Source organism: Scyliorhinus canicula, chromosome 11, assembly GCF_902713615.1.
Source record: "Scyliorhinus canicula chromosome 11, sScyCan1.1, whole genome shotgun sequence".
Classification (NCBI taxonomy): domain Eukaryota; kingdom Metazoa; phylum Chordata; class Chondrichthyes; order Carcharhiniformes; family Scyliorhinidae; genus Scyliorhinus; species Scyliorhinus canicula.
In genome coordinates, this window is record NC_052156.1 from 121,471,772 (window position 1) to 121,499,033 (window position 27,262).

Sequence of the window (27,262 nt, forward strand, 5' to 3'; positions counted from 1 at the left end):
ATTTATTTTTTCAACTTCACTGTCAAAACTTCTATAGCTTATGGTCAAGCCATTAGTAGCAATAAAGCAGTTTTATGCTTATCACTGGTTGCTTGGCAGTTTGAGGAGAGGTACTGTTTAAACTCTTGTCTGAAAATTTTCCATTTCCAGTGCACATCTACATTACCCGATATCCCGAATGACTTTGAAATCTGAAGACCTTCCATGAAGTTTCAGCTGGGTATTTCCCTTTCTGATGCTGCTGGTTGCTGCTCTTGGAGTCGGATTGTTGTTACTGGAGTCTGGTTGAGATTTACTTTTTGCACATTTTTTTCTTTCTTCGAGCAGAGAGTCTTTCTTTCTCTCTAAACGAGCAGAGTCTTTCTTTCTCTCTAAACCGTACTAATCTACTCTAGGTCTAATCCTGGTACCATGTTGTGTTCTCTATTTTGCTTTACCTGGATGGCTTGGATGCGTCGTGTTGAATAAAGAACACACAGCTTTGTTAACGAACTAACCATACATTTATTACATTACTAAGATTCAATCACATCCCTAAAGTAGAAGGTTTCTGTATTAAACTATACTATCTCTGACTAACAGAACTCTCAAGTACACAACTGCTCTCTATGCTTGTCACTCTTCTAACTCCTAGCTCCCAGAATCCCCAAGTCACATGCTATGTAAATGACTGTTCTGTGGTTCCCTCTAGTGGTAAGAAGCATTACCATTAACTTATTAACTCTTTACATCCCAGTCAATATACATATCATTATAAAGCGGGCCGCTTTGTCCTGGATGGTGTCAAGCTTCTCAAGTGTTGTTGTAACCACTCATTTAAGGCACTTGGGGAGTATTCCATCACACTCCTGACTTGTGCTTTGTAGATAGTGGACAGAACTTTGGGGAAACAGTAGATGAGTTACTCATTGTAGAATTCCCAGCCTCTGACCTGTGTAACATTTAGTACAGATTCCTTTATTAATGTATTAAATCACTTCAATGTGCTTAAATAGAGTTTTGTTTTCGAGTTCATGTTATGCTGCAAGCTTTCTCTTAACACTTTGCCATTAATTTCTTAAAGAGTCTCTAGCAATCCCTATGGATGGTGTGAATGGGATAACATGCCACAGGACTAACATTTAGCCGTTAATTACTATAATACTGTACTTTTGTCCACGAGATGCCCGATCCTGAAAACCAGTAAACATAACAATTGCTTTTACTCATGCTATAAATAAGTTTAAAAAACCACAAATGGAGAAAACACAAGAATTGATAGTACGAGTAAACAATTAGGCAAAAAAATTAAAGTAGAACACATTTGTTACCTTGTTCAGTTGTCTGCAGAAAGTCATTTGTGGACTGCATGATGTGATATTTGTACATGGATAAGGCAGCCTTGTCAACTGCATCACTGGGGCTATCTTTTAATTTAGACTATACCAAAAGTCAACTGAACATATTGACATTTAAATTCCATGGTTTCACTTCATTGGCATTCCGGCAGCTGCACTTCCTCATCCTAAATTGCATGGCTGAAACTGAAACTGATGTATCGTACCTGCAGGGGCAAATTACTTTAACTGTCAGAGTATAGACAGAAGGCGCCTGGGATTGAAATTCTTTTGGCATGATATTGGGCATGCGATTTACAGCATATCCATACCTCTTGGAAATGAGGGGGTTAAGACACAAAATTCATCGACCCAAATAATTTCATGCTGCTCATCTCTATTTCAGTTCAGGTGTCCTTTGTATATTTCAAAGGCCCAATGCCAGGGGGCATTCTTCCCTGTTCCACCTGGTCCAAGTTTGTGTGGACCAATGCTGAACGGCTCCCAGCTGGGGACTCCCTGGGAAGACTGTTAGATGCTAGGAGGCTGGAAATCCAGGGCGAGTATGGCTAAACAGGTTTAAAACCTGCTTAGGTGCGTGCAGCTTGGTCACGCACATTGTGGGCGGGATCCCGATTTTGCTGCCTCATGAGGTCCGAGTAGATCTCACAAGGTGTACTGACTGCTGGGAAGCCCATGGGAGACTTTGTGCTCCTGTTTGGGCATGACACGGCTGGTAGATCGCGCACGTCATGTTTACAGATCGAGAGAAAAATATCCCTCATTTATTAGCTACACAGATTGTCTCTATGGCATCTGACCATCTATTTGGTCCGAAGGTAAAGTTAAAATGGGAGTCTAAGAGACAAATAAATGCAATCTCAACCTTATGTGATGAGCCTAAGGAATTCTGAAGAAAACAAAACTCTATACAAAATTGCTAATATTTTATTACTTGGATCTTCCTGTTAGTTTGATAATGGTTGTAGAGACTAAAGAAAACACATCTCTGAAAGCACTTGATAACACTATGAAATATATTTTCTGTTTCTTAGCACCTAGTTTTTTTGAATTTGAAGAGCATCAACTTGTATGTAACAAATTTGGCATTTATAGTCAAGCATTCTTGTACAGTACCTGTATGATATTGTAAACATCTGTTTGCATTTCAGTGGGAATTCTAAGTTAAGGAATTCAAAACAGGAATCCTCATTCAAACAGAGGTTTTGTTTTTGGAGAGGAAACATGCATTTCCTAATACCAAGCATAGCTATAAACTAATTTGAAGATTTTAGGTTTAAATAAAAATATCTGGTAACATCTGTATCAGTTACTTCTAAATAAAGCAGGTCCTTGTCATGCACAATACTGGTACAGTTAAGATATTTATGTTTAATATTTTGTAAGTTAAGATCATATTTAAGTTTGAAGTCAACACAATTATGTAGGTAATCAGTTCACATTTATTTTTTCCCTTTACAGGTTCATTTATGAATCAACAGAATCCATGAAATAGATCCATAATTTCATAGAAGTATACCTATTAAAACATGTACAGTAACATGATGTAACAAATATAGCTTTAACTTTACAACACTAAATGTACAAATATTTCAGATTTTAATAAAGTTGTATTTAGGTCCCCTCAGAAGATATAGATATCCCCAGTACCCATTAATAAAAATTGAATACGTCAGAGTTGCCAAGATAGTTGAATACTACATCATATGTTGATATATTCTCATTTCCCTACAGTTCTCAAAATTACAGGATTTTTTACAGAATCAAATTTGATCATTTGTTTAAAATGTTACAAGAGGATTGGTTTATTGAATGTTGTACAACTTAAATTCAGTTTTAAAAATCTTACAAATAATTTTGGTCCGTACCAATTTTAAACAGAATGTAAAAAATGCATGCATAATTGGAAAAATGAATTCCTATTCAGATTATTGGTCAGCTTCACTGGAGCATCAGCTTTAGTGTGTTAAATAATGCTGTACTAATGACTGCAAATTCCAGTTTTTAAGATTTAGAAATTACAATAGCATTTATATTTTGTTCTTTTAATTACTTTTTTTTCATAATAGCTTTGAATTCTTTGAATATCATTAAAATGATTACCTTGGCAATCCCACTATATTCAACCAGCTACACAAGTACGTTATGAAAAATGTTACTGTTGCACCTCCGTCATCCAGTTATGTCCCACCAGATGGTGATTTAAACATACAATTCAAATATTACAATACCTTCATTGCACTGCAATGTTGAAGTCAAATTCATAATTCAGGGAAGTTTGCAATTTCTTGATGCATTAAACCAACAATAATATTTCCACATGTACAATGACATGTATTTCTGCATGGAAAATATCCGTAACTAACTTATAAATTAATAATCTTTGAATAGTCTTTCTGGTATCAACATTACATCACTATCTTATATATAAATATACTGTTACAACACAGAAGCATTTAGTATTTTGATTGTGTCATGTAGCAGATGGACAGTTGAAACACTTTACTATTGATGTATTAACATGTTTCCATAGATCAAATTTTAGAATATTCATATGAAAACATTGCAATGATTAACAAGCTAATGTAACTTGGTTAGGCTGTTACCTAGAAAATCTCCAGACAAACTTATTTAACTCACTTAGAAATACCTGGTTAAAAAGTGAACTAGCACGTTGTGAATATACAAGTTGCTGCCGTGAACATGAAAACTGTCACTAGCAAGATTTAAATTATTTTCTTTTTGAGCAATAGTGACATGAGGCACTCTGAACATGTAAAGCACAGCCACAAAGAGTAATGATTTTCCTGCTACTGTAATAATTAATCTCAACTTCAAGTACCCTCCTACTGCACCAAAATATTTTTTTCACAGATTGTTATAGCTGCTTTGAATGAGACAGTCAATGTCATACTGACATGTGCAAATCATGGGATACCAATCAATACCTGGGCAAATGTCAAATTAGTCTGGGATTCTAAGTTGCAAAGGATAAAGAGTTCACTGAGCCAATTGGCGTCGATCAATTGTAGTAAGCTCCGATTATTCTCTTACTTTTGGTATGAAATAATTAGGATATTACATGCAACATGTAATAGCTTTGGTTTGAAATGTTAATATTTTAATGCTTTTACAGTTTTTCTATTTAACAATGATTTACATTGTGCATTTCGGAGGACTGAATTCTGGTTTACATTATCCTCTGGTTCTACCCATTTTTAAATTGAATGCACATTATACAAAGGAATATTTAAAATTACTTGACATTGTAACAAAACATTCTGATTGGAATGTGTTTTTGGTCAGTTCAGTTCTTTCCTTATAGTGATGCAAAGTATATGTATAATTAGCAACTCTCTTCATAACTTCACAAATTAAGTAGGTACATATTATTGTAGTGCAGCACTAGCTTCGATGTAGATAGAGTGTAAATTAATTAGATGTTAATTTAAGGTGCCTAACAAAATGGTGCCGATTACTGCAAGTTCATCAATTGGAAAATCCAAGGCCAGAAATCAACTAGTATTTGGTTCTCACTGAAACCTACTATCCAATTGTTACATAATATTTTACTACACTAACTTAACTCTGATTCTATACTAAAAAACAAAATACCTCTGAAGGGTAACATTATATTCAAATAAGGCAGACTTTTCTTGCAATTCCTTCTACATGTACATTTTTCACTAGAAAAAAAGAACAGATGCTGGAATGCCCAAAGTTTAAGAAAACCGTTCTTTGGTAAAAGGTTAACTAGATGGTTGGCTTCCAATTCCAACAAAATATGAATCTCCAATCAGATCATAATATATGTTGCATCAAATGACATATGAAAATGCATACCCTGACCCAATGGATACTTGTAGTATTTTCTCCAGTCCCCTTTTGTCACTGGGAAACATTTACAGAGCTGCTACAATTTCAATTTGAACTGTCAACCCTCACAAGCACTCTAACATGATTGCTGGCACTGTTAGAACATTAAAAGGCCACATGTGCTAACTTGTTAGCTATGCCAACTGCAAACAACACCACCAGTGCAGATTGCATGCTGAAAAGAAAGCATTTCTAGATAAACAAGTGAACAGAACCAATCGGAGATAAAAACCTGTATTTCAGTGATTTTAGAAAAATAGAGATTTTGTAATCATGCATTTGGACATCACTAATATTAACTTTCAATGAAAGCTTTTCAAATGAAACCTAAAAAACATTAATAAATATCAGATTTGTAACTTAATAGAGTACCCAATTATTATTTTTTCAATTAAGGGGCAATTTAGCATGGCCAATCCACTTAGCCTGCACATCTTTAGGTTGTGTGGTTGAGACCCACGCAAACACGGGGAGAATGTGCAGACTCGACATAGACAGTGACTCAGGCTGGGATCGAACCCAGGTCCTCGGAGCCGTAAGGCAGCAGTGCTAACCACATGGCCAATCCACTTAGCCTGCACATCTAATTTGTGTGGTTGAGACCCATGCAAACACGGGGAGAATGTGCAGACTCCACATAGACAGTGATCCAGGCTGGGATCGAACCCAGGTCCTCGGAGCCGTAAGGCAGCAGTGCTAACCACTGTACCATCGTGCCGCCTTTCAGTTCTATGGTTATATATTTGCAACATAGAGTAGGGAAATGTGTTTTATTAAGTTGAAAGAAAATGGAAAATTTACTGAACAAAAACATCTATAAGTTGTATTAAAATAAGTTTTCCACATCTAATCCCATTATAGACTTTATGCCAGTGATGTTCGGCACTGGGAATGTAATTTGCGTCCACAATTAGGTAGAATTTTTAAGTAATTCTTTTAATTTTTCCCTCCCCTTCAATGCTAAAAGTTATATTCTAATAAATTTAGGTTCAAAAAGCATTCATTACCAAGACAGGCACGTGTTTTGCCAAGTTTGTTCTGTATCTGTTTGCTAGATGTATGTGAGTGGGTGAAGATGCCAAACTTGATCTTTCTCTTGCTTGAGAAAATTCCTCAACTTCTTTGAACACCTAGACAAGATCAGTGTTTTGCCAAAGGGGAGAAAGGTATAAACATCCTAGGTGTCATAGCATATTGGTAGACTAATATATATCACTAGGCTACTGCAAATAACTTTGCTTTAGCATACCACATATTAGAGCACTGTCAAAGTTAATTTGGCTGCCTTATTTCCAAAAGGTTATATTTGAGAATCATTTGGATGCAAAACATTATACCAAGTTGATCTAAAATGCTTTTACGCTGCATCCTTTATCATCACCTCAATATTAGAAAAAGTACCTAATGTCAGCAGCAAATAACATTATCAGTAAATTCAGAATACGTTTGTTTGCCCACCTGTGTACCATACAATGTCATCTTCATTTTCTGTCCTTTGACAAAGTGGACTAGAAGCTATAAAACAAAAGTACAACTGTTTACAAAGACTCACTGGAGTTAGAGATTTAGAAGTATAGAATGACATTGTTTAAATCAGAAGGAGCATATAGGTGCAGAATCACACATCAAGTCAGAAACAGGGTAGATGGACACCAATATTCCTTGATTCATAAGAGGACTGAATAATAAAGAACACCATACTAGAATATCATTCTACATCAGAAGCATCATTATCAGAAAGGTGATAATTGCTTCCTTTCACTCGAATATATTCAATGTGCCGACCTTCATCAGACTCCGAAAGGCCACATGTGCACAGCTTGTTCTCAAACAAGCTCTCAATTTCCTCTAATTTTATTCCTTTAGTTTCGGGAAGACATCCATAGACGAAGAATAATCCCAAAGTGGTTAGTCCGGAATACAGGAAGAAAACACCTGCAACATAAAGTGCAAAGTAAGTAAGTAACTAAGTAATAACAGAATCCATAGAATCCCTACAGTGCAGAACGAGGCCATTCGGCCCTTGAACCTGCACTGACCCTCTAAAAATGAGAAATAGAGTGAGGAAGGAAATTAATTTGGCTGAACAGATTTATTTATACTGGAGAGTTTATGCATGGATTTGCCACGATATAATTTGCACAACGCTAATTGCTCACAACAATGAAACAAGATGGAGGCCTGAGTGAATCAAATGCAATCAACGCTCATTAGGCAATAAGCAACAAGTTTTAAAATTTAGAGGTGAGGGAAAGTATTTTCCAAGATACTCTAACATTTCAATTTACATTGCAAGCCAGAAACTCAATGTTAGACCTTGAAGGTTCTTGAATAACACTGAAGTATTAAACTTGCATTGCACTAACATAGCATAAACGGCTAGATTTTTGTTTGCAATTAGACTTTTGCAAGGAGGATGAAATAATGACCGGGAACCCAGAAATTGTAGTTGGGGGAAAAGTTGAGGAAAATGTCAATTAAGAAGACATCACTAGGGATCTGTCCAATTAGGGACAACAGTTGGGCTCCACAGCTAGAGACGACAATTGGAGCACCCAAGGTTCTCGATGGCCACTGGCAGAAATAAACACTATGAACATGGTAGGAAGGAGAAGAGATTGTGTCAAGATTATGATGCCCTCTTAAGGCTAGAAGGTTTAAAAATAAAATGTGGCCATTGTCGCAAAGCCAGCTTTGTGGAAGGGGCAAAATCCTTCACAGACTGACATGGCTGCAGCTGTGAACTTCTATCAATAATGGCTGCAGCAAGGAGAGGATGCAGATAAATGAGGCATGGATTGCCCATTGGGAGGCCACCATCTGACAGACTTCAGACTCAGCAGCCTGTGAACCAAGGCAATCGGTACGTTAAATTGGCCGCCACTATCCCCCTCCAGCAACCTTCCTCAAATTAAGTTGGAAGCAGGGACATCCTGGCAGACCAGCAAGTCGGCCAGCAGTGTGAAATCACCAGTTTCCGAACATTTTACCTTTGCTGGATGGAAATTCAGTCTTGTATATGCTGCTCATAGATGAATCACAAAAATTCAGCATGCAGGTGTGGTAATTATCAGGGGCAATAGAAAATTGACCTTCCAAAGTATAAAATGAGGGAAGCTTTGCTAAACTGTACAGGGCATTAGCAAGACCACACCTCGAATACTGTATACGGTTTTGGTTTCTTTATTTAAAGAGGGATATCCTTGCACTGAAGGCAGTTCAGAGAAGGCTCACTAGTATTGATTCCTGGAATGAAGTGGGTGTTGACTTATGAGGAAAGGTTGAGAAGTTGGGCCTACACTCATTAAGGTTTAGAAGAGAGTTAATCATGAAGCATATACAATTCTGAGACAAGGTAGACGCTGAGATTATGTTTTGCCTCGTGGGAAATCTAGGGGGAAGTCTAGAAGTGAAGGCAATGTAAGAGGTCTCCCATTTAAGAAAGGATGAGGAGGGATTTATTTTCTTAAAAAATCATTAATCGTTGGAATTCTCTACCCGAGAGAGAAATGCAGGCTGGGTCATTGAATATATTCAATGCTGAACTAGACAGATTTTTGACCTACAAGTGATTGGAGGGTTATTGGGAACAGGCAGAAATATGGAGCTAAGACCATAATCAGAAAATCTTATTAATTTGGATTTGCTTTAGTGTCACGTGTACCGAAGTACAGTGAAAAGTATTGTTCTGCGTACAGTCCAGACAGATCAATCCATACATGAAAAACATAGGGCATACATAAATACACCATATAAATACATAGTTACAGGCATGCATCGGGTGAAGCATACAGGAGTGCAGTACTACTCAGTAGAGAAGATGTGTGAAGAGGAAGAAGCTGTTAGTATGCATTCTCAGACTTTTGTATCTCCTGCCCGATGGAAGAAGTTGGAAGAGTGAATAACCTGGGTGGGAGGGGTCTTTGATTATGCTGCCCGCTTTCCCATGGCAGGGGGAGATGTAGACAGAGCCAATGGATAGGAGGCGGGTTCGCGTGATGGACTGGGCTGTTTTCACGACTCTGTAGTTTCTTACATTCTTGGGTCGAGGAGTTGCCATACCAGGCTGTGATGCAATCAGATACAATGCTTTCTATGATGCATCTGTAAAAGTTGGTAAGATTCAATTTGTGAAGCTGAATTTCCTTAGTTTCTTGAAAAAGTATAGGCATCATTGTGCTTTCTTGGTCGTAGCGTCAACGTGGGTGAACCAGGACAAATTTTTGGTGATGTGCACACCTAGGAATTTGAAGCTGTCAACCAACTCCACCTCGGCACCATTGGTGCAGTTGGGTGTGTACAATACTTCGCTCCCTGAATTCACCAGACAGGGGTGTGTACAATACTTCGCTCCCTGAATTCAATGACCAGCTCTTTAGTTTTGCTGACATTTGAGGGAGAGATTGTTGTTGTTACACCACTCCCTCCTGTACTCTGACTCATCATTGTTTAAGATCAGACCCACTATGGTCGTGTCATCAGCAAACTTGTAGATGGAGTTGGAGCCAAGTTTTGCCACACAGTCGTGTGTGTATAGGGAGTATAGTAGAGGGGTTAATTATGCATCCTTGCGGGACCCTGGTAGTGAGTTGTTGTTTATCCTTACTGATTGTGGTCTATGGATCAGGAAGTTGAGGTTCCAGTTGCAAGAGGGAGTCTTAGGTTTTGAATGGTAGAAGAGGCTCATGGGGCCGAATGGCCCGCTCCCACTTCATATTTTGAATGCATGTTCGAATTTAGATGCTGCATTCTGAATTTCTATTCAGTTCAAGGTTGACTCTTCATGAGGTACTTACATGCTTATAAAATACAAGCCTTCATAGCATTAGAATAATTTGCATATGTTATTATTGTTTACCATATGTAAGCAGGTGAACATAGAACATAGAACAGTACAGCACAGAACAGGCCCTTCGGCCCTCAATGTTGTGCCGAGCCATGATCACCCTATTCAAACCCACGTATCCACCCTATAGCCGTAACCCAACAACCCCCCCCTTAACCTGACTTTTTTATTAGGACACTACGGGCAATTTAGCATGGCCAATCCACCTAACCCGCACATCTTTGGACTGTGGGAGGAAACCGGAGCACCCGGAGGAAACCCACGCACACAGGGGGAGGACGTGCAGACTCCACACAGACAGTGACCCAGCCGGGAATCGAACCTGGGACCCTGGAGCTGTGAAGCATTTATGCTAACCACCATGCTACCCTGCTGCCCCAAAGTGAAGTTCGACATGTTGCCGCCTGCGCGCCTGTGGGTCACCTACAAGGACCGGCATCACTACTTTGAGTCCCCGGAGGAAGCGTAGGCCTTTGTGCAGGCTGAAAAGTTGGACTCGAACTAGAGATCGGGGGCTGTGGGAGTTTTTCTATTTCTGTATCATTGTTTATGCTGTAGCGGGTTATTCTGTTTATTTCTGTTTTTTCTCTCGCTTTCGGACGATGTGGGTTATGGTTTTGTGTTCTAAGGTGGGTACTGGGGTTTGTGGTTGATCTGTGTCTTTGTTTGTACGGAGTTGGTGGTTGGGTTGGGACTGCTGTTTGGGAGCTGCGTTGGTGGGGTGGGGCAGTGTGAAAGCGCGGGCTTTTCTCTGGTTTCCCGCGCTGCGGGACGAGGGGGTGGAGCTGGTGGCGAGGGGTGTGGTTATTAGACAGGGTTTCCAGCGCTGAAGCGGTGCCAAGGAGCTGATGCAGGGGAGAAGGGGTGACCTCATATCGGGAGGGGTCGGAGTTAGAGCGGGAGCTGCCGGGGTCAGCAGAAGTCAGCTGGCTCACGGGAGTACAGTGGAGGGAGAGTCGCGGCCAGGAGGGGTCCTAGCCTGGGGGAGGGGGGTGAGATACCGGGTTGCTGCTGGGTTGGCCAGGGAGGAGTTGGTGCGGGTGGAGGAAGGCGCAGTGGAGGAAGGCGCAGGGAGCGGTCTATGAGTATGGAGAGAAGGCGAGCAGGATGCTGGCGCATCAGCTTCGTAAGCGGGACGCGGCTAGGGAGATTGGTGGAGTGAAGGATAGAGATGGGAATGTGCTGCGGCAGGGGGCAGAGGTGAATAAGGTCTTTAGGGATTTTATAGGGAACTGTACCGGTCGGAGCTGCCGGCGGTGGGAGGGGGAATGGAGAGTTTTTTGGACAGGCTCCGATTTCCAAGGGTGCAGGAGGAGCAGGTGGAGGAACTTGGGGCACCGATCGAGTTGGAGGAGCTGGTCAGTGGGATTGGCCACATGCAGTCGGGGAAGGCGCCGGGACCGGATGGGTTCCCGGTTGAATTTTATAAGAAATACGCGGACCTGCTGGGCCCCCTGTTGGTTAGGACCTTCAACGAGGCATGGGAGGGGGGTGTTCTGCCCCCGACGATGTCTCGGGCGCTAATCTCCCTGATCCTGAAGCGTGATAAGGACCCCTTGCAGTGCGGATTATACAGGCCGATTTCACTGCGGAATGTAGACGCCAAGTTGCTGGTGAAGATCTTGGCCACTAGAATAGAGGACTGGGTGCCGGGGGTGGTACATGAAGATCAGACGGGTTTTGTGAAGGGGAGGCAGCTGAACACTAACGTGCGAAGGCTGCTAAATGTGATAATGATGCCGGCAGCAGAAGGAGAGGCGGAGATTGTGGTGGCATTGGATGCGGAGAAGGCCTTTGACAGGGTTGAGTGGGGGTACTTGTGGGAGGTGTTGGGAGAGGTTCGGGTTTGGGGTGGGGTTTATTAAATGGGTGAGGTTGCTGTATGAGGCCCCGATGGCGAGTGTAGCGACAAATAGGAGGAGGTCCGAGTACTTCAGGCTCCACCGTGGGACGAGGCAGGGGTGCCCCCTGTCCCCCTTGCTGTTTGCGTTGGGAATTGAGCCTCTTGCCATGGCTCTCAGAGAGTCGAGGAGGTGGAGGGGTTTGGTGCGAGGTGGGGAGGAGCACCGAGTGTCGCTGTATGCGGACGACTTGCTGTTGTATGTAGCAGACCCGGTGGGGGGAATGCCGGAGGTGATGGAGATTCTTGCTGAGTTCGGGAATTTCTCGGGATATAAATTGAACCTGGGCAAGAGTGAGCTGTTTGTCGTACACCCGGGAGATCAGGAGGAGGGGATTGGTAGGCTCCCGCTAAAGAGGGCAGTGAGGAGTTTTAGGTACCTGGGGGTTGAGGTGGCTAGGAGCTGGGGGACTCTGCACAAGCTCAATTTTACTAGGTTGGTGGAGCAGATGGAGGAGGAATTTAAAAGGTGGGACATGCTGCCGCTGTCATTGGCGGGTAGAGTACAGTCCGTTAAAATGACGGTGCTCCAGAGGTTTTTGTTTTTGTTTCAGTGCCTCCCCATTTTCGTTCCGAGGGCCTTTTTTAGGAGGGTGAACAGCAGCATTCTGGGATTTGTTTGGGCGCACGGGACTCCGAGGGTAAGGAGGGTCTTTTTGGAGCGGGGCAGGGATAGAGGGGGGCTGGCGCTGCCCAACCTCTCTGGGTACTATTGGGCGGCTAACGTCTCGATGGTACGTAAGTGGGTAATGAATGGGGAGGGGGCAGCATGGAAACGGATGGAGATGGCGTCCTGTGGAGGCACGAGCCTGAAGGCACTGGTAACGGCGCCGCTGCCGCTCCCTCCAACGAGGTACACTACGAGCCCGGTGGTGGCGGCTACCCTCAAAATTTGGGGGCAGTGGAGGCGACACGGGGGGGGGGGGGGGGGGGAAGTGGAGGGCTCGGTGGAGGCCCCGCTGCGGGGGAACCACCGGTTTGTCCCAGGGAACATGGATGGCGGGTTCCTGGGGTGGCACAGGGCGGGCATTAGGAAGTTGGGAGATCTGTTTATTGACGGCAGGTTCGCGAGCTTTGGTGAACTGGAGGAAAAGTTTGAGTTCCCCCCGGGGAATATGTTCAGGTACCTTCAGGTCAAGGCGTTTGCTAGGCGACAGGTGGAGGGGTTCCCTTTGCTGCCCCCGCGGGGGGTATGGGATAGGGTGCGTTCGGGGGTGTGGGTCAGGGATGGGAAGGTGTCTGACATCTACCAGGTAATGCAGGAGGTGGGGGAGGCGTCGGTAGAGGAGCTGAAGGCTAAGTGGGAGGTGGAGCTGGGGGAGCAGATTGAAGAAGGGACATGGGCGGACGCCCTGGAGAGGGTGAACTCCTCCTCTTCATGTGCGAGGCTTAGTCTCATCCAGTTCAAGGTGCTGCACCGGGCCCACATGTCCGGATCTACGATGAGTAGGTTCTTTGGGGACGAAGATAGGTGCGTCAGGTGTTCGGGGTGTCCAGCGAACCATGCCCATATGTTCTGGGCATGCCCAGAAGGAGGAGTTCTGGAAGGGGGCGGCGAGGACGGTGTCGAGGGTGGTGGGATCCAGGGTCAGGCCAGGCTGGGGACTCGCGATATTTGGGGTTGGGGTGGAGCCGGGAGTGCAGGAGGCGAAAGAGGCCAATGTTTTGGCCTTTGCGTCCCTAGTAGCCCGGCGGAGGATCTTGCTGCAGTGGAAAGATGCGAGACCTCCGAGCGTGGAGACCTGGATTAATGACATGGCGGGATTCATTCAGCTGGAGGGGGTCAAATTCGCCCTGAGGGGGTCGGTACAAGGGGTCTTTAGGAGGTGGCAGCCTTTCCTCAACTTTCTGGCTCAACGATAAGGTACTAGGTCAGCAACAGCAGCAACCCGGGGGGGGGGGGGGTTTAGGGGGATAGTGTTTAAGTTAATTTGCTTATTGTGAATTTATTTTGTTGTTTATTGGGTTTGGGGGGGTGGGGGGGGTTTGTTATTTGCGTTGTTACGGGTGCCGGGGGGGGGTGTTTATTATTATTATTGTTTTGTTGATATATATTTTTCAAAAAATTCCAATAAAAATTATTTAAAAAAAAAATAATTGTTTATCATGTTATTTTTCGAACTGAGGTCACTGTTGAATGGAGTATAAAAATTTAATTTAACAATTATATATTAAAATAGAAAATGTTGTGAAATAAAATTCACCCCTACCATAATAAGTAAGATGCTGTGCCAAATGCAAAAATGACACTGATACAAGGACATTGAAAATCCAGTTGACTCCAGAAGAACAAGCATTCCCGGTACTTCGTGCCCACATTGGATATATTTCAGAATTCACCGTCCAAGGCATAGAACCCATTCCTGAAAAACAACAATAATCTTGAGCACTATTGATACAAGTATTTCCAATTTCCAGATAAAGGTTTTCCTGACAATGGCCAAAACTTTCCTGTCAAGGTAACAGGGAGTCTAATGGTGTTCATTGTTCTGTATGTGCAAATCAAAACACAATTTCAATCAAAAGCAGATGCATAATTAGTAGTGAAGATCTAGAAATAGCTTTTTAAAAATAAATTTAGAGTATCCAATTTTCTAATTAAGGGGCACTTTAGCATGGCCAATTCACCTACCCGGCACATCTTTTTGGGTTGTGGGGCTGAGACCCATGAATACACGAGGAGAATGTGCAAACTCCACACGGACAGTGACCTGGGCCTGGGATGGAGTCCAGCTCCTCGGCACCGTGAACCAGCAGTACTAACCACCATGCCACTGTGCTGCCCTAGAAACTGCTGTTCTGGGTGCACTATTCACAAAAAGGGTGTAATATTCTCTTGCATAGTAGATACAAACTAAACTTACACAAAGTTTGGCTTGCCATTTCAGTCCATGTATCATTTTAAATAATGTGATAAATTAATTGTTGTCAACTGATCCCTGGTATTGGAAATTAACTGTTACTAGTGTGGAGTCACGTTCCTTCAGTTTTTAATAATGAAGTTTTTTAAAAAATCAATAATATTTTTGTACATTTTCATTCTGCTTCTTAATTCCCTCTCAATTCCTTTGATATTATTAGATTTAATTTGTTATTTCAGCAATTATTTAGCAATCCTTCAATCTGATAATGCAGTTCCTTACCCTGTCCACACCTTAAAAATATTCAATGACCCTGCCTCCATTGCTCTCTGGAGAAGATAATTCCACAAGCTAACAAGTCCTTGAGTGCAAAAAAACTCCCTTATCTTCATCTTAAATGGGAGATCTCTTTAAAAAAAAAAACTGTACCCCCTAGTTCTAGTCTCTCCCACAGAAACATCCTCTCAGCATCCATCCTGTCATGTTCCCTCAGGAGCTTGTGTTTCAATTAGATCACCCCTCATTCTTCTAAACTCCAATGACTACAGGTGAAATTTGCGAAACCTTTCCTCATAAGATAACCCCCTTTGTTCCAAGAATCAATTGAATGAACCTTCTCGAAACTATTCAAATGCAATTAGACTCTTTCTTAAGTAAGGGGACTAAAACTGTACACTGTACTCCAGGTGCCTTTCAGAGGGCACTGTGCTGTTTCCATTTCAGACGTCAATACAATTTCCAGGGCAAGATCGAAGAAATTAAACAGGCAAGACGAACAAAAGGTTAACCCTTTGTTATCCTCGTGGAATCAATTCTGCGGCAATCATTTTTTGATTATTACTCCATAACTACAAATAGCATTGAACAATTAACACCTGGCCATTAAAAACTCCTGACAATAGTACAGAATAATCCCCTGTAACCTGGAAACTATTCGTCAGAAAGGAACAGTCAACCAGGAAAGGTGGCATATCAAGAATCTCATGAAGGCATTCTCTTTGCAGCGGAGCTTGGGAGATAAAAGTGCAAGAAGGAGTGAGACTGAGAATGGAGCTGGGAGGTTAAAGGAGCACGAGGAAGAGCAAGACTGGGTGCAGAGCTGGGAAGATAAAAGAGCATGAGAAAAAGGAAGACTGGGAATGGAGCCGGGGAGATAAAAGAGCATGTAAACAAGTGCGTCTGAGAGCAGAATGCCAGTTTTGAGTTTGGAGCTCTTGAGGTGATGCAGGAAGAGGGAGCAGCTGATTGGGTGAATACAGTTGGGTAAGTATTTATCTCTATCTCTTATAGTTTGTAAGGTCCATATGTTGCACTCTACAGTTTGTAAGGGATATATTGTAGTAATGAGGGCCAGAGAAAAAGGGCCCCTAGAGTTATTGAATTTTTTTGATTTTAAGTATCTTTGAAAAGGTTTGGGGTAAGTATGGCAGGAGATCTCAAAGCCATGGTGTGCTCCTCCTGCTGTATGTGGGAAATCAGGAACATTCTCAGCGCCCGGGACCAGCATGTGTGCAGGAAGTGTCCCCAGCTGCAGATGTGTGCAGGAAGCCCAGCTTTCAGAGCTGGAGCAGAGTCTGGCGAAACCATGTAGCACCCTCGAGGTGGAGAGTATTGTGGAAAACACGTATAGAGAAGTGGTCACACCATAGGCTAAGACTCCACAGGCAGGAAGGGAATGGGTGACCACCAGGCAGAACAAAAGGACTATGCAGACAGTGCAGGAAGCTCCTGTGGAAATTACCCTGCAAAACAGATATACTGCTTTGGATAATGTTGGGGAGGAATGGTCTCTCAGGAGAAAGCAGTGACAAATTCATTGCACCATGGTTGACTCTGGAAGGAGTAAAAAGTGTGGGAATGCAATAGTTATAGGAGATTCAATTGGAAGGGAAATAAATAGACAGTTCTCTGCTGCAAATGAGACTCCAAAATGTTGTGTTGCCTCCCTGGCACTAGAGTCAAGGATGTCTCAGTGGCTATAAGACATTCTGGTGGGTGAGGGTGAACAACCAGTGGCTGTGGTACACATTGGAACAAATGACATAGTAAAATAAAGCGATGAGGTCCTAAAAGCAAAATATCGCAGAGCTAGGAGGTATGCTGAAAAGTAGGACCTCAAAAGGTAATGGTCTCAGGAAAACTAGCACCGCCATGTGTTAATCAGAGCAGAAATAGCAGGAAATATCAAATGAGTAAGTGACTGAAGGAATGATGCAAGGGGAGGGATTTGGATTCCTGGGACCGTGGGAATGGTTCTGGGGGACAGACCAGTACAAACATCTGGGCAGGACTGGGACTGACATTCGAGGGGTTTATTTATTAGAGTGGTTGGGCAGGTTTTGAATTAAAATGTCAGACAGGTAGAAACCTATGCAAGGAGTCAGAGGAGGGGAAACACAGACAAGAACAAAAGACAGAAAAGGGAATAAGAAAAGGGATTGATAGAGAAATCAAGGGTCAGGATCAAACAGGGCTACAGTGAAAAATAATGGAAAACGGGACAAGGAATCTGAAGAAGAAAAGTCTTAATGCACAGAGCATTCAAAAAAAATGGATGAACTAATTATCCAAATAGATTTAAACGGGTATGATATAGTCAGAATTACGGAGACATGGCTGTCAGGTGACCAGGGATAGGAATTGAACACCCAGGGATAGTCAGTAGTTAGGAAGGACAGCCAAACGGGAAAAGGATTGCATTGCTGGTTAAAGAGGAAATTAACGCAATAGTGAGATAGGATATTATTTACAATGATGTGGAATCTGTATGGGTAGAGCTGAGAAACACCAAGAGGCAAAAACATTTAGTGGGGGTTGCACATAGACCCCCATGTGCAGTTAGCTGCTGAAATCCAGGAGCTGCTGCCAGATACCCTATTCTTGCACAGGATATGCTGCTGCAATCCGCACCAATAGCCTATCACAGAAATAAATCCAATAGCTGAAAATTGTGGTATTTACTCACTGAGTACACCACAAAATGTTAATTTTGCATATTCAGGAGGAAGTGAATTTTTTAACCACGAGAATTCAAACACCTTACTGAGTTCTGGAAAGGCGACTCATTCCTTCAAAACGTGGTGTGGGAGATTCTTTAAAAAAATTAAAACAATTCATTTTACTGTTTGCTTCTGATCTTTTTTTTTTAAACAACATCTGTCTTTCCCAATCTTCATGTCACTTTCTGTACACTATTTAAATCTAATTTATGCTTCCAGGTTTAGGAATTGGTCGAAGAGCCTTACTCTTTCTTGTCCTGCTCATTGATCCCACAGAGTCGCTGTACTGGGCACCGCATTGAATTGTTTGCCCGATTATCAGCTTCATCTCAACCAGCTAAGTGCTGGAAGGTGTAATTGACAGTGCTATCCATCAAAATTTATTCAGCAATAACATGCTTATCAATGCTCAGTTGGGGGTTCACCAGGGTCACACAGCTCCAATCCTCAATGTAGCCCTGATCCAAACATAGGCAAAAGAGCTTTCAATAGTATGGTGAGAGTGACTGCTTTTAACATCAAGGCAGCATTTGACCTAGTGTGGTATCAAGAACTCTCCACTATCTGGAATCAATTCCTGCACAAAGGAAGATGGGTGTGGCTGTTTGCACCACCACGACATTTTAAAAATTCATTTTAAAGGATGTGGGTGTCACTCGTTAAGCCAGCATTTATTTCCCATCCGTAATTGTCCTTGAGAAGGTGGTGGTAGTTGCTTTCTTGAACTGCTAGAATCCATGTGTTACACTTACACATAGTGATGTTTGGGAGGGAGTTACAGTGACAACAAAGGAATAGTGATATAGTTCTAAGCCAGGATGGTTAGTGATTTGGAAGGGAATTTCCAGGTAGTGGTGTTTCCATGTTTCTGCTTCCCTTGAGCTACTAGGTAGTTTTGGAAGGTGCAGCTTAAGAAGCTGTAGCGAGTTCCTGCAGTGCTTCTTGTTTATGATACAAACTGCTCCCACTGTGCATTGGTGGAGGAAGGGGTGAATATTTGTGGAAGGGTGTTAATCAAAGGGGCAGCTATTCCCTGGATGGTACTTTGGGAGTCAGGAGGTGAGTTACTCGCCGCAGGAATCCTAGCCTCTGACCTGCTCTTGGAGCAACGTTACTGAGATGGCTGGTCCAGTTTAGCTTCTGGTCAGTGGTAACCCCCAGGATTTTGATACTGGCAGATACAGCAATGGTAATGCTATTGAATGTCAAGGGACTATGGATAGATTTTCTCTTTTTGGAGATGGTTATCGCCCAACACTGGTGTGGTACAAATTGCCATTTGTCAGCTCAAGCCTAGATATTCTCTAGGTCCTACTGCATTTGGAACAGTGAACATTGTTGCAGGGGTTCGTCACCAAATCACATCCCATGAATGAAAAGGAAACAAAAAGTATTGAAAATCTACACTCAGGAATACTGTGCGAACACTGAGCATATCTCAGCAACATGAATAGTGTACAATTCCTTCATCACCCTGACTGCAAAATCTGAACCTCACCAATTGCAACTTTAAGTCATGTTCTATTTATGCAGAATAGATTTTCCTTCCACTTTGTATGTTATTTACAGCACAAGAAGCCATTTGGCCCATCGTGTCTGCACCAGCTCCCAAAAAACCTAGCTTGTCCCATTAAAATGAAAAAATATGCAATATTTAATTAGAACTCACTACTATTAATTAATATGGTACAATACAAATAATTGAAAGACTATCATATTAAAGTAATTCGTACCAGGTGCAAAAAAGATAAGGTAAAGGATAAGACCCAATAACGCTGTCCAGGAATATACTGTGGGGCAGAAGTTGTATGCCCAAGATAATCCTTCCTTCTTAAACTCTGAAGCATTGCTGCATCTACGAAAAAACAATAGAATATTGTAATGGAGAACATCATTCATAAAATAACTGATATGAAATCGCAAATTTGAAAAATAATCTTAAAATTCTCAAAACACAATTACAGGGGCAGCGGCGGCCACCAGCTCCCACCAGCTCCCCATGAGACCCACCTGACAATGCCGCATCTCTGAGTCAGTTCCCGGAAGAGGGTGGCACGGCGGGGCATGTGCTGCCGGCAAGTGGGCTGGGGCCTCTGGCCCCAGGGCCCACAGAAGATGCCCATCATGGACATTAAAGGCCACAGGATATGGTAGGCAACAGGCTGCCTCCAATTCGGATGTGCATCCTGGGGACACACCTAGTCACGGCGGTAGAGCATGAAAAGTTAAGCAGGCTGAGAAACACAGAGGGCACTGGGGGTGGGTGGGAGGGGTGCGAGATGGAGGATGGTGAGAGGGGTTGGGAGAATGGGGCAGCACCATCGGTGGATTGGGGCTGTTGGGAACACATGTCCAGCCTTAAAAAATATGACGTCTCTGGCATTTTCTTCCGCAATGCGGGCAGAGAACTATTCCCCTGCCCCAGCTCCCTGGGCATGGCGGTCTTGACTGCCTCTTTGGACCGCAACCTGCCCCCGCAGGACCAACACTCAGGCGGTTATCATCACCACCCTGCTCTCAACAGTGACCTGAGAGCACAGACACAGTCCCATCACCCTGGAGTAATGTTACACAGACCCTGGGAGGGTGGTCCTGCAGGTCTGTCCCGGGCTTGTCCTCCAGCCTCTCCTGGTCCAGCGCCTCCTCGGTGGTGGCCACATGTTCCTCCACCTCCAGCATGTCACCCCACTGCTGAATCTCTGGGGGGTGGCTGCATGTACCCCCAGAGTATTGGATCTCCGCATCGGTCATCGGCCTCTGTACTGGTGTCATTAGTTAGATCCTCAGTGGGTACCCCTTATCCCCCAGAGCCAACTGGCCATCCTGGGGTGTCCGTCAAAGAGGGTGGGGTGTCTGACTGCCCCAGGATGTGGCTGTTGTGCACACACCCTGAGAAGAGTGCAGACATGTGCATGATCTTCATGTGGTGGTCTCACATGAGCTGGACATTCAGGAAGTGGATCCCCTTCCGGTTGATGAAGGGCACTCCCAGGTAGCCTGGTGAGCACAAGGCGACATGCATGCCATCTATTACCCCCTGGACCTGGGGCATCCAGGCAGTGGCTGAGAATACTTCTTCACGAGCATCTTGTTGGACCTGGTCTATGTCAAAGTTTATATAGTTAGCTGTCCAGGCAAATAGGGCATCCATGACCTCACGGATGCACTTGTGCGCTGCAGCTTGTGAGACGCTGCACAAGACCCCATTCAAGTCTTGGAATGATCCTGAAGCATAAACGTTCAGGGCTGCGGTGACCTTGACAGCCACCGGGAGCAAATATCCTCCAACACCACATGGTGCCAAGTCCGCAAGAATGACACAGGTGCCTCACCGTCCCCTTGTTGAGGTGGAACCACCAGTGACACACGTGATGCCTGTACACCTTGGGCTGTTGCTGTCTTCCCCCCTCTGGGTCTGTTTATCTGATGGGCTACCAGGGCAGCACGGTAGCACAAGTGATTAGTACTGTGGCTTCACAGCGCCAGGGTCCCAGGTTCGATTCCCTGCTGGGTCACTGTCTGTGCGGAGTCTGCACGTTCTCCCCGTGGATTTCCTCTGGATGCTCCGGTTTCCTCCCACAGTTCAAAGACGTGCAGGTTAGGTGGATTGGACATGATAAATTACCCTTAGTGACCAAAAACGGTTAGGAGGGGTTATTGGGTTACGGGGATAGGGTGGAAGTGATGGCTTAACTGGTTTGGTGCAGACTCGATGGACCGAATGGCCTCCTTCTGCACTAAGTTCTATGTTCTATTTTCTAGGTCCTCAGGGTGTGGGGTGGGGCCCTGCACATGGACCGCTGCCGTGAGCCTCTGTTGACGCTATTACCGCCATCTACTCCGGCATCTGGCCGCCTGGCATGCTATCAGCCTGACAATGGCAGCCGAGGCAGGATCCAACATATCATCCATTCCGTGTAATATCTGTAATGAATTGGAGAGGGTGTGAGACTGACAAACAGCAGTGTTTTCCACCCCGGGACACTCTATTCCCCCATTGCGCCCCCCACCCCATACCCTGCCATCCGACACCCCCTACCCATGCACCCCCGGCCACATCGGGGGTCCCTGGTCACCGGACCCCAGACACCCACACATGACGTTACCTGAACCAGGTGCTAGTCCCCTCCCGGTGCACATACCCACCACCTGGTCACCGAAATGTCCTCACTACTGTGGTCCAGCCCCTGGGTGTTCAGATGTTGCCAGGTGCATCTGTGGTGTTGCCTCCCGCAGTGTTCAGGCACAGTGTCCAAGCATCGTGATCTGATTGGGATGCCAGGCAATATCTCCCACATGCTACATGCCACGCCTACTCACGGGAATCCATGAGGGAGCTGTGAAGTGCTCACTCAAGTACGATTGCCAATTCCCAATGAGCAATTGCCTTAGCCACGAGGCAAGAGGCCTCCGCTGTCAGTGAAAGTTATGGGTTGTCATTGGGCCAGACAGGCAAGAGTTGGGGTTGCCCCCGGAATGGAAACACACGATCCAGGAGGTGATATGGCTGACCCCATCTCGTTCCCCACCCTCCCTACCCTGCCCAGAGGTGGGCACTCTCCCACCACCGATGGCGAGCTACCCCGACCGAGACCAGCCCCCTGGGGGATCCCGGCGCAGCAACCCAAGTGCCCCTGGGCTCATTGCCCAGGAGCAAAGATGGCTACTAACCTGCTCGGATCCCAATCGCAGTCCTTCCGCCAACTTCACATTTAAAAAAGTTGTACTAATCGATGCCCGCGTGACCACTTGCTGCGGAGGGGCAGTAGATCACGGGAGGCCGTTAGATAGGGGGTTGTTCCCACTAATTGTATGAACATTGGCCTTAAGTGGTGATTATTGGTTTCTTGCCAGACTACGAAAATTTCCTGATTTCTCCAACAGGAGCGGGCCAGTTAGATCGTAAACCGGTACCCGGCACGTTTCTCATTTTTGGCCTCTCCGGCAATCTAACAGCCTCAACGTGGCCATTAAATCATGCTCTTATTTTCAGTAATTGAAGTTGCACAGAACAGCGCACAACAAAAACAAAAATACGTAAATATTGTCAAATTTATTTCCGAGCATTACAGTACAGGGCGGCATGGTAGCACAGTGGTTAGCACAGTTGCTTCACCGCTCCAGCGTCCAGGTTCGATTCCCGGCTTGGGTCACTATCTGTGTGGAGTTTGCACATTCTTCCTGTGTCTGCGTAGATTTCCTCCGGGTGCTCTGGTTTCCTCCCACAGTCCAAAGATGTGCAGGAGAGGTGGATTGGCCAGGCTAAATTGACCAGGCTAAATTGCCCCATAGTGTCCAAAAAGGTTAAGTGGGGATACGGGGATAGGATGGAGCTGGTGCCTTCGGTATGGTGCTCTTTCCAAGGGCTGGTGCAGACTCGATGGCCTTTTTTCTGCACGGTAAATTCGATGATACACGAGCACTGATATTCATTCCCCTATTAAAATATTGACATTAATGCAAGCTTCTGTGTATTAGCCTGTGAATATAAACTTCAGCTATGCCATGAAAAGAAGCACATCACCACAAGCAGACAGCATTTCCAGAGGCAACGATCAAAAACCAGATGAAATTGAATTTACCTCCTCTACATTATTGCTTCTCTACAATACCTTTACATGATTTGCCACTCAAACTAAATCTCAGATTCCTCATATCCTATTTATGTCAGCCACTCACCCCCTTTCCAATACATTTTTTTGTATTACACATTATCAACAGGCATTAAACTTTCCACTAGTTCACATAATATAAATGATGACATTTGGCCCATTTTAGTTCACCTCTCTAAACAGGATTCTCCATTCTGCTGGTAGCACACCCACGCCCTTGGGTTTCCCGGCAGCGTGAGTGGCCACAATGGGAAATCCCATTGACAGGTGGCCGGAACGGAGAATCCCACGAATGTTGAAGACGCGCCAGCGAGGAACACCCGGCTGCCGAACCGGGGAAACCCGCAGGTCCTAACCCCGCCAGACAGCAGTGATGTAAAAGAAAATTCAGACTCCAGTTGTCCACTTCATCATTGTTTGCATTAAGAACAAAATGCTGATTAATTCTAAATTTCCCCTTTCTTAGTTTGAATTTGTGCCCCTCTTTGGCTTACTGTTCCAAATTAAATGCATTACTCTTCCAAATTTATCTTTCCATAGTGTTTACTTTGCTTCTCAATCTATGGCTATTTAAGCTGGAAAGGTTTTCCAATTTATTTTTAAGAAAAGCAAAATAATGCTTGTGCTGGAAATCTACTGAAAATGCTGGAAATATTCAACAGTTGTGGCAGCACAAGTGGAGAGAGAAACAGAGTTAGCTTAAACGCCAAAAGTGATGAAAGGTCATGTGAAATGTCAACTGTTTAAACTCTCCATAGATACAGTGTAACCTGCAGAGTATTTTGACATTTTCAGTTTTAATTTAAAAAATTCAAATAGTTAATTTAAAAACAGACATATAGTAGTGTCAATATTTATTTTTGAGGCACACACCATCACCTTTCCCACCCCAACATAATTTCTCCAGATATATTGTTTTTCTTTCTTTTATCTATTTTCAGGATTTACAAAGAATCCCCACAACTTGGAGCTTAACTATTAGTCATTTGCATTCAAGATCTTAGGGTTGAATTTCGTGTTATGTGGTGGTGTGAAACGCATGATATGGTTAGCACTGTTGCTTCACAACTCCAGGGACCCGGATTCGATTCCCGGCTTGGGCCACCATCTGTGCAGAGTCTGCACGTTCTCCCCATGGCCACGTGGGTTTCCTCCAGGTGCTCCGGTTTCCTACCACAAGTTCCCAGAAAGACGTGCTGTTAGCTGATTTGGATATTCTGAATTCTCCTGCAGTGTACTTGAACAGACGCCATAGTGTGGCGACTAGTGTGATTCAGTAACTTCATTTGAATATTAACGTAAGCCTACTTGTGACAATAAAGATTATTATTATATCTGATTGGCCTGTTATATGCAACACAATATTCAGTTCCACTGCAGTCACTGGAATTAAATTTCAGGTGATGTGTATAGAGGGCTGCCTATTCAACGCAGTTCATTTTGTGCCACCTCCTGAAACAAAATTTCTATCCTCTTGCATTTCCATTGCACCTTGCATGTCCTTTGCCGTATCCCAAAATGAAGCACTTCTGATATATTTTTGCAAACAAGCAGCTAGTTTACATACAGCAATATTTTGCAAACAGCAACAACATAAATGTTTATCCTGCATTTGTGGTGCTTGTTAGGATTAGCCAGGACATTAAAATTCCCCTCTTATTCTTCAATCTTTTACACCCACTCAAACAGGCATACTTAATTTCTAACTGGAAGATGACGCCTCCATCAATGCAGTGCTCCCCAAGCACAGCAATGAAGTACTCGATTACATGCTCAAGTTATAGTTGTTTAATCTATACTATTTGTCCAAGGCACATATTAACTGCAAGCATTGATAAAACCTTTAAATGAGGTTTGCTTGTCCTTCACTGAAATGCTGTTGAACGAGACCAGGCATACCAGAAAATGAGGTGAGTAACCGAGTAAGACTTCAACATAGAACATGTATGCTTGCTAAACAGTCGCAACAGCCTGCTGCAGATACAGCCAGGTAATTCCACAACCAATGCGTCAGATCAGGATTCTGCAATCCTGTCACACCTGATAAGAGGTCCAAATTTACCTCGCCAGGCAGTGGTAGGAGTGGATTGCACATGAACAGTCCAGCATTTGAGATCTTTGGTCCAGGGACAAGTGCCCACTATGCCTGATTGGGGGGGGGGGGGGGGGGGGGGGGAGAACAGCACAAAAAACTAGTCATATGACCTAGGAGTGGGACACCATATCAGAGAGGAGTACCAGGACAGGGTATCGGTAGAGGGGATGAAGTTCAAAATAGGGATCTGAGGGATAGGGGAAGGGAGAAGGTCCCAGAGAGTGAATTGGGGAAGGAGCCACCAGGAGCAGACAACCAGTAGCAACTACTATGGAGAACAGCAAAGACCAAGCAGTAGAAGTGCTGCGGTTGGCAGGTTCAAGTAGCGAGGGCTGTGAGGAAGCTCTGAGGAGCTGAAAAAACAGTGGAAGTTGATGACTCTATGCTATGAGCCATTGGGAGTGAAGGTAACCTATTGGAACAGTGGTGTTCATCTCAGCATAGTTCAAGCTGAAGCTGTGCTTGAGAGTTGGTGCAGCAATATGGACTCAGGAATCTTGGGGAAATGTATTTTCTGTTTTAGCCCCCAGGGGGCAGACACTCTGGCTATCATGGGAAAATGCATTGGTAAGGTCAGGGTCACTTTCAGGATGAAGCCTCGATGATGATGATGATATTGCCATTTTGAAATGCCAGGTGTGCAGGGGAGGAGAACTGGCTCCACTCTATTCAACCTTTTCATATGGTCACAGCAGAGGTTTAAGTTTCTTCTTTGCAAGGATATGTATGCCCTTTTCAAATCAGAATGTATTCATCTATTTTAGCTGAGAGTAATAGGGAGCCAATCAATAAGGTTCTCTTGAGTCAAGAACAAATTTAATTACTAAACCCAAGAAAAATAACAAACATAACAGCAAGGACTTAGTTATCATGCAGTCTTTCGCGGTCAAACATACACAGAGGTATCAGAAATAAGGAGAGTTAGAGTCCAAAAAAAAGGTAACATAATATGCAGTTAGGAGTCCTTTGATTGTGCTTTGTCAGGAAGCAGGGGTAGCTTTAAGAAATCTATGTTTGTATTGTTGGATATTAGAAATAAAGGTATTGATTTAGGAGAGTTTAATTTAGTGTTTCTGTGTAAGAAAGGGTTAAAATTCTAGTTAGGTTAATGTTAAAAAAGGTGTTTGCATGTATGGGTATTTTAGTTTAATGTCACATTGTATATTTGTGCTTAGAGTTTATGATGTGAAAGACAAACAAATGTAAAGAAGGACAGAGCTGTTGCTTGGCAATCAAGAGCCACGTTTAAGTTTGAAGAACCTTTTGAGTTTAGTTTTAACTGGATCCAAGGCAATTGGAGCTTAGCAGCTAATGAGGAATCAGCTCTCACAGTTCTACCAGAAGCAGTGTTAGGATCCTGGACGAGAGCCCAACTATTTGCAATTTGCAAATCTGTGAGGAAAGGTGACTGTACTACAGGAATGATAACACTGACCAAAAGGTATCTTTTATGTTAAAAAAAACTTTAATTTAAACACAGAATTTACCACATTGGCAACAAAGAATTATCGTTACAGATAACAGTTCCAACAGCTCAAAATAAAAACTTAAACTTACTCCCTGCACCTGCCACTATATATTCCAATTAAGCAAAGAAATGTAGTTCAAATATTCCTTAAGTTAACAATCAGGTTTACTTGCTTTTCTCTGTGCAGAGCCCCGAGAGACAAACTTTTAGGAGCAAATTAAAAGGCATTTCTTGGCAGATTAAAATCCTGTGGCAAACTGAAACCACA

The 27,262-nt window shown here is 43.7% G+C and overlaps 1 protein-coding gene across 5 annotated transcripts in view; it reads right to left on the bottom strand.

The window, feature by feature from the left end:
* LOC119973339 (proton myo-inositol cotransporter-like) overlaps nt 1-27,262 on the bottom strand; it is a 266,486-nt gene that overhangs the window by 19,919 nt on the left and 219,305 nt on the right. The window contains exons 8-12 of one of the 5 annotated variants that reach the window (XM_038811224.1): nt 19,553-19,674; nt 14,170-14,322; nt 6,999-7,148; nt 6,672-6,728; nt 5,803-6,343 (exon numbers count right to left, since the gene is read on the bottom strand). In XM_038811224.1, the coding sequence (XP_038667152.1) occupies nt 6,327-6,343; nt 6,672-6,728; nt 6,999-7,148; nt 14,170-14,322; nt 19,553-19,674 (499 nt within the window). In that variant the 3' untranslated portion in view covers nt 5,803-6,326. Of the gene's footprint in view, nt 1-5,802; nt 7,149-14,169; nt 14,323-19,552; nt 19,675-27,262 lie in introns of those variants that run through there. The other 4 variants (XM_038811222.1, XR_005462282.1, XR_005462283.1 and 1 more) reach the window with 4 other exon arrangements.